The sequence below is a fragment of the Aspergillus niger genome (genome assembly GCF_000002855.4).
Source record: "Aspergillus niger supercontig An01".
In the NCBI taxonomy this organism is placed as follows: Eukaryota; Fungi; Ascomycota; class Eurotiomycetes; order Eurotiales; family Aspergillaceae; genus Aspergillus; species Aspergillus niger.
In genome coordinates this window covers 1,634,338-1,651,216 of record NT_166518.1, presented here as the reverse complement: position 1 = coordinate 1,651,216, position 16,879 = coordinate 1,634,338, and the positions used below count along the sequence as shown (strand labels likewise).

The following is a 16,879-nucleotide window of genomic DNA, read 5'->3' as shown; positions in this document are numbered from 1 at the left end:
TTTTTCTGGATCCATTGAATTCATTCCGATTCCCCATCCAGACGGGGAAATTGCAATTACCAAAAAAACGAGAACATGGAGCCCATGACATCACTGGGTGTATTGGTTTCGAAACGGCGCGAGCGTTTGACCCGCCGCCGCCCGCTCGATCGTCATCGGCTCCAGCGATCTGTGGCTCGTTCGTGAGTGGAATGCCCGTAGCGACGAATCACTCCCCATCAAGAGTCCCGCTGGCACCCCCTCCTGTCCACTCAACTTGCAGCAGCTTCTTCCTTCTTGGGTGGTTCGTCCTGCGAACAAATTTCCAGCCTGTCCAATCACCTTTCGAAGAATCCGGTGATGCCACTCCCCAGTTGCCCTCCCGCCCCGCCGCGGTGGGCAGTTCAGGCTGCCATCTGCAGCCACGATGCTGCGCCGGCAGTAAAAGTGGTGTGAAGAGTGGGACACTTGGTGTGGGATGGATGTTTAATGCCTCAGAAAACCCCCGAATCTGTCCCGAAAGTAGTAACTTGGATACCTGCACAGGAATGGCATTGAGCATTTGTGCGTGTGTGTCTTATGTGTCTTGGTATATGTGTGTGTGTGTGTGTCTGCGTATGTCGTAGTATTGAGCATGTCATAAATTACCACCAGCCAGGGTCCAGCGGTCACAGTCTTGAAAGATTACCACACAGCTCCACCCACAACCTTGCCTAGAAAAGTAGTGGACTTCATTTTTGTAAAGTCCAGTTATTCTTACTTGCTACGAGCAGCTAAACTGCATCCATCGAGCTGCCATTGTTGGCTCCGCTCCCTTCAGCAAACTGCGAAATGTCGCAGCTAATCACCTCCCCGTAAAATAATGACGACGAGAATTCCTAGGGATGATGATACGCCCCTCCCAACCCAGTCGGTGGATCCAGATGGCTGATTTGGCCGAAGCGCTGTCTCCGTATGGCTGCAACCCAGGATAAACACCTCCTTGTCGGTGGTACGCCTTCTCCCCCTCGTCCGCTGGACCTTACCGCCACTGTACTCTGCTGAAGAAAGCTTGTTATATATGGTCCTCTTCGCCTCCCTTCTCTTTCTTTTCCATCTTCATCCTTCTCTTTCACATCATCTTCCTCTTCCATCTTCCTCCGGTGACAATTGCCTGCAGGTGACGCCCGTTGGTTGTCTTCCTGTTTTCGTCTCCGAGTGATATCATCCTATCCTATCTTATCTTAGTCTTCCTCCCTCTCCCTCCTCTTATATCCTCACCCACCTTTGTTTCTCTTAATTGAACAACCTCCACAACCTCAATCCCTTCCCAGAAATTCATCATGCCTCGCTTTGACGACGCCGACTTTGCCGTGGACGCTGCCCCTGCCCCGGGTGCCCGCTCCCCCCGGGATGCTCGTGGTAGCGCTGCTGGCTCTCTGCCCATCCCTAACGATGCTGGCAACACCGTTGAGATCCCCGCTACTCGCAGCTCCATCAGCGATGCTGCTCAGTACATGCACAACCTGAGCTTTGCTCCCTCCTCCCGGGACCGTCGTGGTTCCCGCAACTCCTTCGGCACTTCCCTGCCCATCCCCAGATCTCCCCGTGTCTCCCGTCTTTCCTCGGTGGTCACTGCGGATGTTTCCCGCGACATCCTGGCCTCTCAGGTCCAGGACATGTCCAAGGAGAAGGTTGCTGCTGCCAAGAACATGGCCTTCGCTTTCGATATCGATGGTGTCTTGGCCCACGGTAACGAGGCCATTCCCGAGGCCAAGGAGGCCCTCGCCATGCTCAACGGTGACAACGAGCTGGGCATCAAGATCCCTTACATTCTCCTGACCAACGGTGGTGGTAAGACTGAGGATGAGCGCTGCGCCCAGCTCACCGAGGTCCTTGGCTGCCCCATCTCCACCGACCAGTTCATCCAGTCTCACACCCCAATGCAGGCGTTGGCCGAGTACTACGAAACCGTCCTGGTCTGCGGTGGTGAGGGCCAGAAGATCCGCAAGGTCGCTGAGAACTACGGCTTCAAGAACGTCATCCATCCCAAGGATATCCTCGCCTGGGACCAAACCATCTCCCCCTGGGGCTGCTTCCACGAGGAGGACCGTCTCCAGGCCAAGCCCCGCGACTTCTCTAAGATCAAGTTCGATGCTATCCTGGTGTTCGCCGACTCCCGCGACTACGCCACTGACATGCAGCTCATCATGGATCTCCTCCTGGCTGAGGACGGAAAGTTGCTGACCCGCGCCAAGGACCCCGTTGCCTCCCGCATCCCGGTCTACTTCTCCCAGGGTGACCTGGTCTTCCCTACCGACCACAAGGGTCCCCCCCGTCTGACCCAGGGTCTCTTCCGTATCTCCATTGAGGCTCAGTACAAGGCCCTCACCGGTGTCGACCTGGAGCGTGTCGTCTACGGCAAGCCCGAGCGCGCCACTTACACCTACGCCGATGAGGTCATGAAGGCCTGGATGGAGCAGATCCACAACGAGAACCGCCTGCCCGAGAACATCTACATGGTCGGTGACAACCCGGCCTCCGACATCTGCGGTGGTAACATGCACGGCTGGAACACCTGTCTGGTGCGCACCGGTGTCTTCCAGGGCAAGGACAACGACGACAACAACCCGGCCAACTTCGGTGTCTTCCCCAACGTCCTGGAGGCTGTCAAGGCCGCCGTCCGCAAGGAGCTCGGCCAGGACTTCAAGTTCAAGTGGAACCCCAAGGTCAACCCCGTCCTCCACGGCGACGGTGCCTCTGCTGTCGAGTAAACGCATTAAAAATCGGCGCTTGCTTATTCCTTTCTCCCCACACCTCTTTTTCACCCATTTTGTTCACATCTTGATCGATGTTAGACATTTTCTTTGCATGTTACGGCTTACGGGTTTGGACTATTGATATCCATCGTCGCTCCTGGGCCACAAAAAATCGCCATCAGCGAGTCGACTGATTTTGTTTTGGAATTTTTTTTTTTTGGAGACTCTTTTAGACTGGGTTTTTTGCTTTCTTACCCATGGGACGAACGTGCACATGCATGCTAGGCAATGCAAGGCCATGCAGCGTCACTTTCTTTTTTTCTCTCCCTCTCATGTTCACATACACATTTCACATACCAATGATGTCTCTTCCACTGGGCTGGTTAGATGGATTGGATAGGTTCGGGTTACTTTAGACTTTTGCTTTGAGTCTGATTTTGATTTTGGTTACATGGAATCTACTACGACCCTGCAATGTTGCAGCCGGTTTCTTTCCCACCCACCCAATGATCGTTCCCAGTAACCCAATAAACTTCGTCACGAGTAGTAGTAAAAACTTAACCGTCGAAGCATTTCCTAATTATGTACCATTCTCGAAAAACTTTGGTAGCGAGTCGTGACGACATTGTCGCCGCGTGCGGTCGGACTCGAGAAACTCAATTTTCCTTTGTCATTATTCCCATCCGAACGAACCTTCACAAATGAGCAGAAAAAGGGTAAGTAAGTAAGTAAAGTAATTGTAGTACAAAGTACTAAGTAATCTCGGGTCCTCGTCCAATAAAACCACCCGAGTATCTCAGCGGAACCTTCCGATCCAACTCCCATCCATCCCGTGTGTACGAGATCCCCGAGCGTTGGATAATTAACTGGTGGTGGTAGTGGCTTGCTTTCGAGCCGAGCAATTAGACACAATCCTTATTACATTTCCGTTCCGGTTCCCGAAGCGGGCTGGGTTGGGGCTTGGCTACTCGGAACGTCCCGGGTGTCATTCACCTCACTTGGAAAGTACGGAGTAGCATCGGGTTTCTGTTGCTCGGGAATTAGTTTCGGAGGGGTCTGCTCGATTAGGGGTGTTATACGACTTTTGTGATTAGTGAGGGGTATTCATTTCATTTATTCGTTTATGCTGCATATACTAGTGGATTTGGAATTGGTTTGTCATGCAATGGGATGTTGTGTATGATGCACCTCGGTTCGGGGTCAGAATTGTGAGCTCGGGCTGGGGGTGTTTTGACATCTACCGAGTCCGGGAAAATGTAGTGCAGGGGGAGGGGGGATTCAGTTTGATGCTTGTGGAGGGGTGTGGTGGGGTTATTGTGGATTGTTTCTTTAAGAGTAAGTAGTGGTTTGTTTGGTGTGCTTGTGCGCGGTGATGGTACCTGATTGTGGGTTGTTCTTGTTGGAATGGTTGACTTTCATGGAGGGGGGGTTGTATGTGTGTGTAGTATGTGTGTGTATGTGTAGTTTGACGCCTCTTTCTTCGGGTTCGTTTTGTGGGGGAAAGTTGGTCTAAAATGTGCTTTGTGATTTGGGGTTTCATGATGGAGATGCAAAAGTTAGGGAATGTTGTTTCATTATACTATTGCAGGTGCTAACTTGGTATACTGGGATTGTGGAAGAGATGGAGGGATTAGAAGGAGGAAGGTGAGTATTCCCATTTGTATAACTGGTTCGTTATTCCTATCGATCATTTAGATTCCCACTGCAGTTGTAATTTTGTGGGAGCATATTCGTGTAAACGTACATTGCATATAACATTATTAGAGCCATTTCAAACTCCTATTCTGGCTGATATAGGTGAATACCGGTCGCAAGATTAATGGTTATCTCAGTTGGCGAGAACGTTGACATTGTTAGGATGCTAATGTGTATAACGGTAGGAGATTGTAGATATCCACAGATCCTATAGTACTGTGACTACGAAGTGGGCTGACGTCCGGTTATGCATGGATTGTTCGTATAGGGCTGGTACTTTTGGTGGAAGGATCGAATGAAGTCATGTTGCTAGGGTTTGATCCGATTGATCGTGGTACTTAATGTTTAGGTTCAATTGCAGCACTCATCTCGTGTCCGCTTGGATGATAATGATAGCATACTTACAACCAGTCGTCTTCTGCTCGTCATCATTTACCTCTGGTTCTCCAATCGGACTGGCTTCTATGTGATGTCACACGGTTAATCCTTGAACCAGCATGCCTGTAGTAGGGATTGTCCTCCCACGTGAGACTAATTGTGGAGATCTGTTTAAGCTTCTGCATCTGCTAAGCGGGACGCGAATCCATGTCTGGTGTATCATGTGTAACAATATCAGCTAGATAACAGGTTAAGGTGGCGAATGTAAACACCGTTCTGGTGCTTCCCTGACGAGGCTCTACAACAACCAGATTTAACAAGGTTCCTGGAGAGAATCGTGCGTCTTGCTGCATATCAGCGTTCTTTTTTGTGTCACATAGATGTACCAAATACACGGATGGACAAGGTGATAGGCGTAACTATAATTAGTAAGGTAGTGCGCTGATGACTGCAAAGGTACTGACTGCCAGAGTTTACTTTCTTCTATGTGCTTCTCTGGGTGTTCATGCGAGTCAACGTAATGACTACCGCATGAATTTCACCTTGGCTATATCGTTGTGCCTATGTCTGTAGCTATTGATGGAAACAAGGGGCTGAGAGTTTCAGCCGGAAGATGAGTACGGAAGATGGAAAGTGCGGCCAAGAAGGAAAGCAATGCAAAAAGACAGAGTGTCAGGTGACCAGCATGTCAAGAAAGAAGCCAAGAATCGAAGTTGAACCTCCAAATGTAGTCAATCTCCACTTAGCTGCTTCGAATTGAAAATGTTATTCAAGATTTCCTCTTTGCTATCAACAACCAGGGACTTATCAGGCACAGTGGACATCGCCGGCAAGACAATACAACGAAAATGGCACCTACCAACTAGGTGGTCACCTCTAGAAAATGTATACAGCTCGGAAAGGGGTCTGGTGCATATTCACTCTATATTATGTTCTCGGCAATGATGATATGCTTGAGCATCCCGCCAACCCATAGCATATTGGCCGTCGGATTGGACCATGTCCCATTTCAGCACCCCCTGTGACCTTTCTGTGTGTGAGGTCCAAAGACTTATTTGGCCATTGAGATCTGTAAGTGCCTGTCATTGGCAACCTCAATGTGGAATTGCACCTCGAAAGGGCAGCTGCCACGTGGATCTGAACTGCCTAAAGTAGCCATGTGCATGAAGAATGCAAGGAGTATCATGAATCCAGATTTCAAGTAAGTGTGAGCCTCATTCACCAACGTTATTCGAAGGCCCTGCCACATACTCAAGGAATCCATCAAGCCCATGAGCGTGACTGGGAAATGATACCCCTACCAGTCGGATTATGGCACCTTATATAGTGGCGAAACTAGGGATGTGCCTTGTTTCTTTTCGCATATACGCGATGATCATTCCTAAGGGACCGGCGTCTACGCCATCTTTTCTACTGCAGAGGACGCTGACGTTCAAAAGTATGTACCTCGTCTGTTTCCTTGTGAAACCACTTAATCAATGGCAGTTAACTATGAAACTTTTTTTACTGTTGGACTGAGTCATGTTAAACTATCGCTTTCATTGAACGCATGTCATCCATCAAACCAACCAGCCTGCGAGAGAGAGGAACGGTGGATACTGATACGGCAAGGTGCGGAATGTGGATGTTGTGGACTAAACTCAGAGTTGGACCTTCCCCAGTAAGGGCCGTTGACTGAAGAACATTAAAGCTTGAGTCGTGCGCTGCACCATAGTACCTGTGTGAGGCGAGTGATGGCAGAGCGGGACTCGCCTTGAAGGATATAAGTTTCTCATCCCTGTTTTTCAGAAACTCTGCACACAAAAGAATTCTTGATGAAACCACACCCAGACCGAAAGCCTATCTCAACATCTTCCATACCACATTAGCGAGTTCCATCCATATCTCAGTTATGGGCTCCTCGACTGCAAATGGCAGTCCCGGGGACCATGTCTCCTTCGAGCCGATTGCCATTGTAGGGATGGGTAAGTATGAATATGCACCCCCACAGAATATTTCGTATACTGATTTATCCATAGCCTGTCGTCTTCCCGGATCTATTACGTCCCCTTCCAGACTCTGGGACGCCCTGGTCAACAAAACATCCGTCCGGACACCAACTGTGCCCGAAAGTCGGTTCAAGATCGATGCGTTTTACCACAAAAACCTGAACAGACCCGGTAGTCTCAATGTTCGTGGCGGTTACTTCCTTGACGGCAGTCCTCATGACTTCGATCCTAGCTTTTTCGGTATGACGCCGGTTGAGGCCATGTGGTTGGATCCACAGCAACGGCGCATACTCGAAGTTACATATGAATGTCTCGAAAACGCCGGCCTGAGATTGGAAGATGTTGCCGGGAAAGATATTGGGGTGTTTGTGGGCTGCTTCACATCAGATTACCAACAAATGCTCCATCGCGAACCGGACTTTCGCCATGAGTATGCAGCGACAGGAACTGATCCTGGTCTTCTTAGCGCGAGAGTGTGTAACATCTTCGATCTGCGTGGGCCAAGGTGAGTGATGATTATACTATGCGTCTAAATCGTGGCAAACCTGACAGACAATCCTAGCGCCGTGATCAATAGCGCTTGTTCTTCGTCTATGACTGCTATCCACCAGGCATGCCTGGCTCTTCAGACAGGCGAATGCGACGCCGCAATTGCGGGAGGTGTGAATCTAATCATTTCAGTAGATCAACACATGAATACCGCTAAGCTGGGAATCCTATCACCAACGTCCACCTGTCACACATTTGATGCTGCAGCAGACGGATATGGCCGTGCCGAAGGAGCAGGCGCCATCTATCTACGCAGGCTCAGTGATGCGGTTCGCGATGGTACTCCGATTCGTGCTGTTATTCGTGGCTCAGCGCTAAATACGTGAGAGAGTTCAGGGCCCCAAGACAGGTAATGAGTGACTGACCGATATAGAAACGGCGAAGTGACGAACCAAGGGATTACCCATCCAAGCCTAGAGGGACAGGAAAGAGTCCTTCGTGCTGCTTACAAAAGGGCCGGCTTAGATCCAACGGACACAGTTTATGTTGAATGCCATGGTAAACACGAGTAATGGATTGCAGAACGCAAAGAGGTGCTGAAACCTTCTTAGGGACTGGCACACCAGTTGGCGATCCCATAGAAGTCAAAGCTATTTCGAACGGAATGAACGAAAGACGGAGTCGCGAGCAGCCTCTGCTGCTGGGAGCTGTGAGTTTCTCCTGCAAATCCTTCTAAGGCATGCGGAAAAACTGAAACTATAATATTTTATTAAAAGATAAAAGCGAATATTGGCCATAGTGAAGCTGCCAGTGGTATATTTGCTGTGATCAAGGCGGCTCTGATGGTAGAATCCGGTGTCATCCCTGGAGTAGCGGGGCTCAAGACACTCAATCCGGCTCGTTCGTACACCATACCTTTACAAATGAGTAGGCACAGTCAAGTCTAACAGTTACTAGTCAAGGAGGAAGAATGGAATGTTAAAGTAAATGTGGATACGATATTGTGGCCGAAGAGCCCCCTTACCCGGCGGGTTGGGGTATCGTCCTTCGGATATGGTGGCACCAACGGCCATCTGATACTGGAGGCAGCGCAGTCCGACCATGGACAGACAAGAGTACAAACAGGGCATGAGAGCTCAAGCCCTAGCAGGGCTTTGGTATGTTTCACAGCACACGATCGAGCTACACTGGAGAAGAATATCGAGGCACACGCTTGTGTTGTCGACAATCATCACCTCCAAGATGTGGCCTACACACTCAATTGCCGTCGAACACACTTTACCCATAGAGCCTTCACCATTGCTCGTGAAAATAAAGAAACACCGAGCTTCAGCGAGCAAAGCATGGAATTTGGAGTGGCAGAATCTTCTGGTCCGGTTGCCTTCGTCTTCACGGGACAGGGTGCCCAGTGGGTTGGCATGGGAAGAGACGCTATGCACACTCTATCCATGTTCAAGATAACTATCAGATCCCTGGATCAGTATCTACGAACATTAAAGCCGCCGGTAAGATGGACCATTGAGGAGGCCTTAGTCGGAAACATCGACTCAGAACACATTGCCGAGCCGGATATTGCACAGCCATTGTGTACAGCATTCCAGATTGCCATAGTTGATCAGCTAAGGAAGTGGGGAATCACTCCATCTGCTGTTGTGGGGCATTCCTCTGGGGAGATTGCTGCAGCATATGCAGCAGGTATGCTATCAGCCCAGGAAGCTTTTGCGACCTCTTTTTATCGCGGCCAAGCAGTTGCACAAGAAGGCCCTGCAGGCTCGATGCTTGCTGTCGGAGTCGGCATGGACAGGATCGAGCCTTACATTCGTGATACAGACGTTGTTATCGCATGCGAGAACTCCCCCGAGAGCGTGACGCTCAGCGGCTCGGAGAGTTCAACTGAGAAACTTAGATTGCAGCTTGAGGCCTCTGAGGTTTTTGTGAGGGTGCTAAAAACAGGAAGGCCCTACCACTCGCCTGCAATGAAAGCCATTGCTCCTCTTTATGAGCAACTCCTTCGAGAGGCAGATTCCGAAGCTGGATCGTCAGCTCCCTCAGAGCGGCTCTCCCGCGTCCCAATGATATCTTCTGTTACGGGGAGACAGGTTTACGAGAATGATATTAACTCCAGGTATTGGGTGAAAAATCTCATCAATAGGGTCCGCTTTCATGCAGCCATAACCGAGCTCAAGAGTATAGAAGAACTGAAGCAGTTGAGTCACTTTGTCGAGATTGGACCTCATTCGGCACTTTCTGGACCACTGAAACAAATAATATCGGCTAATAGCCTGACGCAAAGAATCAAATACATTCCGACTATTATCAGAGGATCTGACTCTTGCAATGACTTGCTGCGAGTCGCCGGCCGTTTGTTCCTCTCCGGCTACAGTGTTCGCTGGCATGGTATTATGCACGACTTGTGCAAGAAGCCAGGTCCACGACTACTAGTTGACCTGCCCTCTTACCAATGGAACTATACGAAGGAGTACTGGCGAGAGACACGACTAAGCCAGGAGCAGCGCCAACAATCAGAACCTCGGCATGACCTGTTAGGCAGACGAGTTGCAGGGCTTTCAAACACGATCTATGTCTGGAAGAATATTTTACGGCTCCGAGATGTGCCGTGGCTGAGAGACCATCGCGTGAGTAAGGCATTAAGATTCTTGCTTCTTATCTAACTTAAGTGGCAGGTTGGAAGCGAGGTTTTGTTGCCCGGTGCAGCGTACATTGCTATAGCAATCGAAGCCTTAAGGCAGATCAGTGATACACTGTTCAGTCCGAGCAATGGCACGTGCTTGAAGAACATTGAATTCCAGCAAGGGCTTGTGATACCAGATACCGACAATGGAATTGAAGTGGTGACCCGATTGTCGCGCCAAAGTAATAAGGGATCCGACTGGTTTACATTCACTGTCGAATCTCTTCTGGACAATAACTGGACCACCCATTGCAGTGGCCATATAACGCCTCGCAAGACAAAGCTCAATGTATCCAGACAGTGCCATCAACAGGTGATTAAGAAACTTCATCAACGTACTCACCCCGACAGATGGTATAAGACATTCGATCGGGTTGGAGTCTTTTATGGACACGCTTTTCAGCGCTTAGGAGAGGTCAGTTCCAATGGCCGGGATTATACAGCAGCAAGTACCATCGGTTTGGATCAAGAGAGCGGATCAATCGACGGCGAATCAAGATATGTTCTGCATCCAGGGACTATTGATGCCTGTTTCCAGCTGGCCATTATCTCCTTCGAGAAGGGACGATATAATGTCATGCCGTACAGCACAATCCCGATGCGGGTCGAAGAGATAACCATTGCCTCTCCAGAAGAGGCTGAAGGAAATGGATTTGCGTGGACGGACGAGTGCCAGAGCCCCCTTCTCCGGTCACACATACAACTGGTTAGCTCGAACGGGCTCCCGAATTTGGAATGTAAGGGGGTTTGGTTCAAAGAGCACGAGATGAGCTGGTCGGCTCGCTCGACGGCGGTCATTCCGGACCAGAAGTACATGCAATACCGGTGGCAACCTGACATTGACTATGCATCTAAGTCTCTGGGAAAATTGCCCTACAAGTCGCTCGGAGAGGCTGTCGTCGAATTAATTGGCCTGGTTAACCACAAGCGGCCCATACAAAGAGCGTTCGTCTCTGCAGGAGACGATTATAGTTTGATAGAGGCCGTGGCGCGCCATGTTCCCGTTATTGCGAACTTAACGATTGCTGAGATGTCCGACGGGGATGTGAAAAAGAAAGTAGTGTTCACTCTACCAGAGAATATATCGGTAATCCAGCTCTCACCAAACCTATCCCAGCTATCTTCAACTCTGGAGGGCGAACATGACCTTGTCGTTTTCAAGGGTCAGCCAAATTCGGACGTTATCCAAGAACTACAGTCTATCCTGACGCCCACCGGTAGAATGCTCCTAATGCAGGACGAAAACACATCGAGAATTAGCAGCTGTCTGGACTGTCCTCCCATGATCTCCAGGCCAGCTTTAGGGCTATCTGTCTCACAGACTAGTCTGCTACTCTCCCAGGAGTTAGAACATTGTATTAATCGAGAAACAGAGCCGACAGCGGTCACCTTGGTGGTCAAAGAAAGTTCGAACCAACATCTCGTGAACGAGTGTATGAAAGCACTACAGGTCTTGAAAATATCTGTCGATGTAGTAAAACTGCACGAGACGAATCATCAATCAAACCAACATACGGTTATTCTTGACGTTGATGGTTGCATTCTGTCAAATCCCTCGGAGACACAATTTGATTTGCTCAAGAAGCTAGTTCTCTCCGAGGAGAATGTGCTTCTCTGGCTCACTTTGGGGACCAACCAAGGCCGTACGGCCGAAGGCGGGCTGAGTCTAGGATTCTTGCGGGTTGTCAGATCCGAGAATCCTGGGGCTAAGATCCTATCATTGGATATCGATCAGGAAGAGCCTCCTCATAGCATCGCACAGGCTATGCTGACAGTCCTGGGAGCTGCAGCACCTCGGAGCTCTGGCCACGAGACAGAGTTCTGGCTTCATGAAGGAATTCTACATACCAATCGGTTGATGCCCTGGGCATGCCCCAGTACATCTCCGAAAGATAATGAGACGGTGAAACTACCACCGAACATACCGCTACAGAGCGAGTTTGTGAATAGCGAATTGGTCTTCAGGGAAAATGAGGAATACATGATTGACGCCGAGGGGGACGAAATATGTCTCCAAGTGGAGATGACAGAATACCAGAGTTGGAGTCCTAACCAACGCACGAAGCAACCGGTCATCGTTGTCGGCCACGCAATCCCCAACCATTGTGAAGATACAGTTGGCCAGATGGTCACGCTCGCCGCACAGAATGGCTATCAAGCCATTGTAAAGGCAAAGAAAGGTGCTTGTTTCGAATGTGAGGGTCTCGACCCAGCGTTCCTTTGTGCTACCCTTCCAACCGTATGCAAAGTCCTTCTCTGCATGAGCTGGCTAGGAAGAGCCCATGAGAACGATCATATTCTGCTTTTACATATGCCCTTATTATTTGTGCAGTTGGCAATCAACTTCAGTAAGGAATTGAATGCCCGGATCACTGTCGTTGTAGAAACACAAGAAGAGAGTGACGAATTATATGAAGCCTCATCGTCTGGTATTCCGACTGTTGTTGTTGAGGAATTGTATACATCTCATATGTTGCCAGTCCTCGAAGCTACGTCTGGAGAAATTTCACTGGTGATAAGCAATCGGTTCTCGGCAGCTGGCCAAGAGGCATGGAGACACATATCAGCGGCCGGTCGGTTTCTCTTATGCAATGGGGAGATAGAAGGGACACTGGACCCACGACCTTTCAGCAAGGGTGCTTCTTTTCTGCCTATGGGCTATGAATCCCTCTGTACACGACCAGAGATGGCGGCTGAAATCCTACAGGATGGGCTGGAGTTTTTGAAGAGGAACAAGGACATCTGGACGTCCCATGTGCCAGTGTACAGCATAGATCAATTGCCCGCGCAGCCTATTAACCACCAGTCGAATCGATCCTCAGATTCAAACGAAAAGGTAAATGCGGCAGTGCAATTCAGATACGGTGAAAGTTCTGTGAAGGTATGTGACAACTTTCCTCAGCCGCGCGTGACAAAAGCTCTAATAACAGCAGATACTACCTTCGAACCGGCGGGTTCAATTCTACTCCGATGCAGCATACCTACTCATTGGAGGGCTCGGCGGCCTTGGAAGCAGTCTGGTCCGCTGGATGGCCGAGCAAGGATGTCGACATTTTGTCTTCGTGTCACGCTCAGGCGCAACGCGGCCAAAGGCAGCCCAGACCGTTGAACTTGCCAAAAAGGCTGGCGCATCGGTGCATGTATTTCGGGCTGATGCTGGCAATGAGTCCGATATGAGAGCTATTATCGCGCGAGTAATGAAAGAACGACTGATTCGTGGTGTGGTGCATGCTGCAATGGTGCTGCAGGTAAAACAAGCCCAGTAGTTATCAACTTCAATATACAACGTGAGCTAATCCGCTATTAGGACGGCCTGCTACAGGGCATGACAGCAGCACAATACCAAGCTGCCGTTACTCCCAAGATCCGCATAGCACAAATTCTCCATTCCGTCCTAATCAACGCCCCGCTAGACTTTTTCGTCATGACCAGTTCGATCTCGGGTACAATAGGCACACCTGGCCAGACGAACTACAGTGCTGGCAACAGCTTCCTTGACGCATTCGCAGTATACCGTCAGTCCCTCGGTCTACCCGCCTGCTCCATAGCGCTACCCATGCTGCTCGACGTCGGAGTAGTGGCAGAAAACCAAAACGTCGAGGACTCCCTCCAGCGACTAGGCTTTTACGGAATTGACGAGATAGAGATGCTCGAGGGTCTCGAAATCGCCATGTCCCCGAACAGTCCCACCCATCTCGTGCTAGGGCTTGACCCTTCCCTGCTGCACCGTTCCGCTGGCACGAACCGTCTATTCTGGCACGGTGATGCTCGTCTCCGCGGCGTGCAGCGAGACTTGGACCTTTTGCAGGACTCCTTGAGAGCTTCGAAACCAGATGGGGATGTTCTTGGTGACGGTGAAGAGCTTGATCATGAGACGTTGATGGCCCGCGTTGGTGACCGGATTGTGAAAAAATGTGCCAGTATGCTGGGTAGGGACACTGACGAGATCAAATTTAGTAAAGGGACTGTTGCCTCGTATGGACTGGATAGTATGATTGGGTCGGAGTTGCAGCAGTGGCTTTTCGGAGAGTTTGGGCTGACGTTGAGTTTTCATGCATTCACTGCGCCAGAGATGACGTTTGAGGGGTTGACGAGGCAGGCGGTTGAGTCGCTTGGGGTGGGTGGTGCTGAGTGATATGGAGGTTCCAAAGACTGTTGTGGAAAGTTTGAGGGATCGAAGGGGGTAAAGGAATTCTGATGAACATTTTCTCATGTGAGACAAGAATGTCAGAGTTTTAATCACAAGTAATTCAACTTTTGTAAGATAGAAAGACTTCGCGTAATATTAGTGTGAGTATGTTTTCCAATCGCTTAATCATAACTGTCATAGTCTATCATTTTCATCTCTGCAAGCCATTTCCTGCAGATCCACAGTAACCCTAAGAACAAGAACATCCCAGTCTAAAGAAGAAGCAATAAAGACACTTTTCCCAATCCAACACCCCAAAGCAAAGTCCACAATCTATAATTTACACCCAGATAACAAACAACATACCTAGAAACTGCACCAATAAACTAATCCCTCTTCAACCCCACCCTCCCAGACCTCCTCAACCCCCAAAACCCAACCGCCGTACAAACCACCATCAACCCAAACATGGTCCAAAAACTCGCCCGATATCCCTCCATCAACGCCTTCTTCTCTCCCTCCCCACCCTTTTCCCTCTCTTCACTCACCACCGTCGAAATCACCTGCAACACCGCCATGCCCAATGCACTCCCAAACTGCGCCGAGGTATTAAACACCGCTCCCGCCAACGCCTGCGTATCATCCGGAAACACATTCGTGATGACGATCAACCCCACCGTGAAGAGCGCGTCCGCGCTGATGGGCTGCAGGAGCTGCGCGACGAAGGCATTCGCCCAGTATGTCTGGGTTGGGTCGATGACGGCCATGAGGAGCGGGGAGAGGGCGCAGAAGAAGGAGGTGATGGTTACGATCCAGTAGGCGGGGATGCGGTGCACGAAGAAGCCGATTACGAGGTTGATTAGGACTCCGACGATTAGGCTGGGGAGGATGCGGATGGAGGCGCCGAGGGCGCTGAGGGATTGGATTTCTTGGAAGCTGGTTTGAGGGTGGATTTGTTAGTGGGTTTTCGGGAATGGGTGTGTGGGGTAGGGGGTTGGGGGTTGGGGGACGTACAATAGACTGGCGAAGAGTTCCATGGAGTTGATTACTGCGTTGGAGAGGGCCACTGTGGCGCAGATGCTCGAGAAAGAGGTGTTCTTCCATAGTGCGTTGGGGATCAATGCTGGTTTGCCGCGCTTTACTTGGAAGTGCACCCAGGTGATGAAGGTGGGGAGGGCGATGGCGGCGACGCAGAGGATGATGATGCTTTCTGCGGAGCGGATGCGGGAGGGGTTTGCGCTGAGGATACTGTGTTGGGGTATATGGGTTAGATTGGGGTATAGTGTTGTGTTTTGAGGTTTTTAGGGCATACTCACGCGAGCAAGTAGCAGAGCAAGGCCATGAATGCTGAAGCTAGTCCAGCTCCCACCCAGTCGATCTTGGTCCGCACATTGCGGAGGATGTGTCCATCTCGCTGGACAGGGCTCTTTGGTAATGACCACAGTCCGATGACGGTGAAGAAGAGAGTGATTCCTCCGGCGATGTACCAGCCTGCGCGCCAGCCGATAGTGTCGATCAGGATGCCGCCTACTACTAGACCCAGTGAGAAGCCCAATGGCTGGCTCAGGCCTATGCAGGAGAATGCCAGGTTACGGCCTTTTCCAGGAGGTAAAAGCTGGGTGACGATGGACACCGATGATGCAAGGTGCATTGAGAGGCCCACACCTTGGAAGGCTCGCATGATGACCAGCTCAATGCCAGTTTGCGATAGGCCCTGTCCGAGCATCAATGCACCGCTGGCGAGAGATCCCACCAGTTCCACCCATCGAGGGCCGATGGTGTCGGCAATTGAGCCGGATAGAAGAAGTGTAGAGGCCGTGGCGAGACTGCATACCGAGGAGGGCCAGAGGGAAAGCGAAGGAGGCAGCTGGAGGTCTGCAGTGATGGTGGGGAGTCCGACTACCACCAAGCCATTGATTACGCTGGCTGTGAGAGTGACGGCAAACAGCTGGGTGATCACGACGACTTGTTGCAAGCGCGACTTTCGGTCATCGCGAGGAGCTGGAAGTCGGACTTCCTCGGCGGAGAGGCGTAGTGAGCTGACCTCACTGGTGACAGCAGTGGTGGTCGTCGACATGGCGGTAGTGTGCGAAAAATTTGGAGATGGCGACGCCGAGAAGCATATAATTTTGGAACCCATTGCGGAGTCCCCGCACTGGACCCGCCCTGACTCATTTGCCCTAACTATTCTCTATATGGAGTGCGCCCTCCACCGATTATCATATAAATAATGAAAGTGAATAAATGAAAGTGATCAATTGATTTATAATGGGTCCTTCCATTTTATCTCGTAGCGGCACCACTAAGGATATAGGCAACCTCATCGCTCTTTTCGGCCGGCCCGAACTCCTCAGCTGGGTGACGGTCAGTACTCGTACACCAATAAATTCAATCCTGATAAAATCACATAGAAGGGAAACTATCTTCAATCGAACCAGAACGATTGTTAGCCCCGTCTTACCAGCTAGATCACAAACTACCATGCAAGCTCTGTCAGGAGTAAATATGCATGACCCATGGATCTAGTCTGCAGCAAATCAAGGACAATCAGGAGTCAAAAATTCTCCAGCTCAAACAGTTGCGCTTCTAACTCTACGAAGTGAATTCAATTGAGACCGGTTTAATCCTCGGCGACGGCGTGGAAAAGTCCAATTAGCTTGCAAGGATGAAGATGGCATATGCATACGCTGAGATACTAACAGAAAGAATTGGCAGTAATGATCACAAATAACATTAGGAAGCGAGGTCTAAAACAGACTATCTGGCACTGAGGGAATGGCTCCAGAAAGCT

General features: G+C 50.2%; 3 protein-coding genes across 3 annotated transcripts; 2 read left to right on the top strand and 1 right to left on the bottom strand.

Moving 5' to 3' along the window:
- Positions 1–1,637: 1,637 nt before the first annotated feature.
- An01g06960 (uncharacterized protein) lies at positions 1,638–2,732 on the top strand (the record flags this gene model as incomplete). The annotated part of the gene is made up of 1 exon (XM_001389082.3): positions 1,638–2,732. One exon carries the CDS (start codon positions 1,638–1,640, stop codon positions 2,730–2,732), a length of 1,095 nt encoding a protein of 364 aa, XP_001389119.3.
- Positions 2,733–6,681: 3,949 nt separating this feature from the next.
- Positions 6,682–14,094, top strand: An01g06950 (uncharacterized protein; the record flags this gene model as incomplete). Its single annotated transcript, XM_059749013.1, has 11 exons — positions 6,682–6,754; positions 6,809–7,283; positions 7,341–7,649; positions 7,701–7,825; positions 7,879–7,976; positions 8,044–8,194; positions 8,225–9,903; positions 9,952–12,198; positions 12,292–12,840; positions 12,893–13,207; positions 13,267–14,094. 11 exons carry the CDS (start codon positions 6,682–6,684, stop codon positions 14,092–14,094), a joined length of 6,849 nt encoding a protein of 2,282 aa, XP_059603209.1.
- A 380-nt stretch (positions 14,095–14,474) lies between these two features.
- An01g06940 (uncharacterized protein) lies at positions 14,475–16,228 on the bottom strand (the record flags this gene model as incomplete). The annotated part of the gene is made up of 3 exons (XM_001389080.3): positions 14,475–15,024; positions 15,103–15,336; positions 15,405–16,228. The coding sequence occupies 3 exons, from the start codon at positions 16,226–16,228 to the stop codon at positions 14,475–14,477; spliced, it is 1,608 nt and encodes a 535-aa protein (XP_001389117.3).
- Positions 16,229–16,879: the final 651 nt, after the last annotated feature.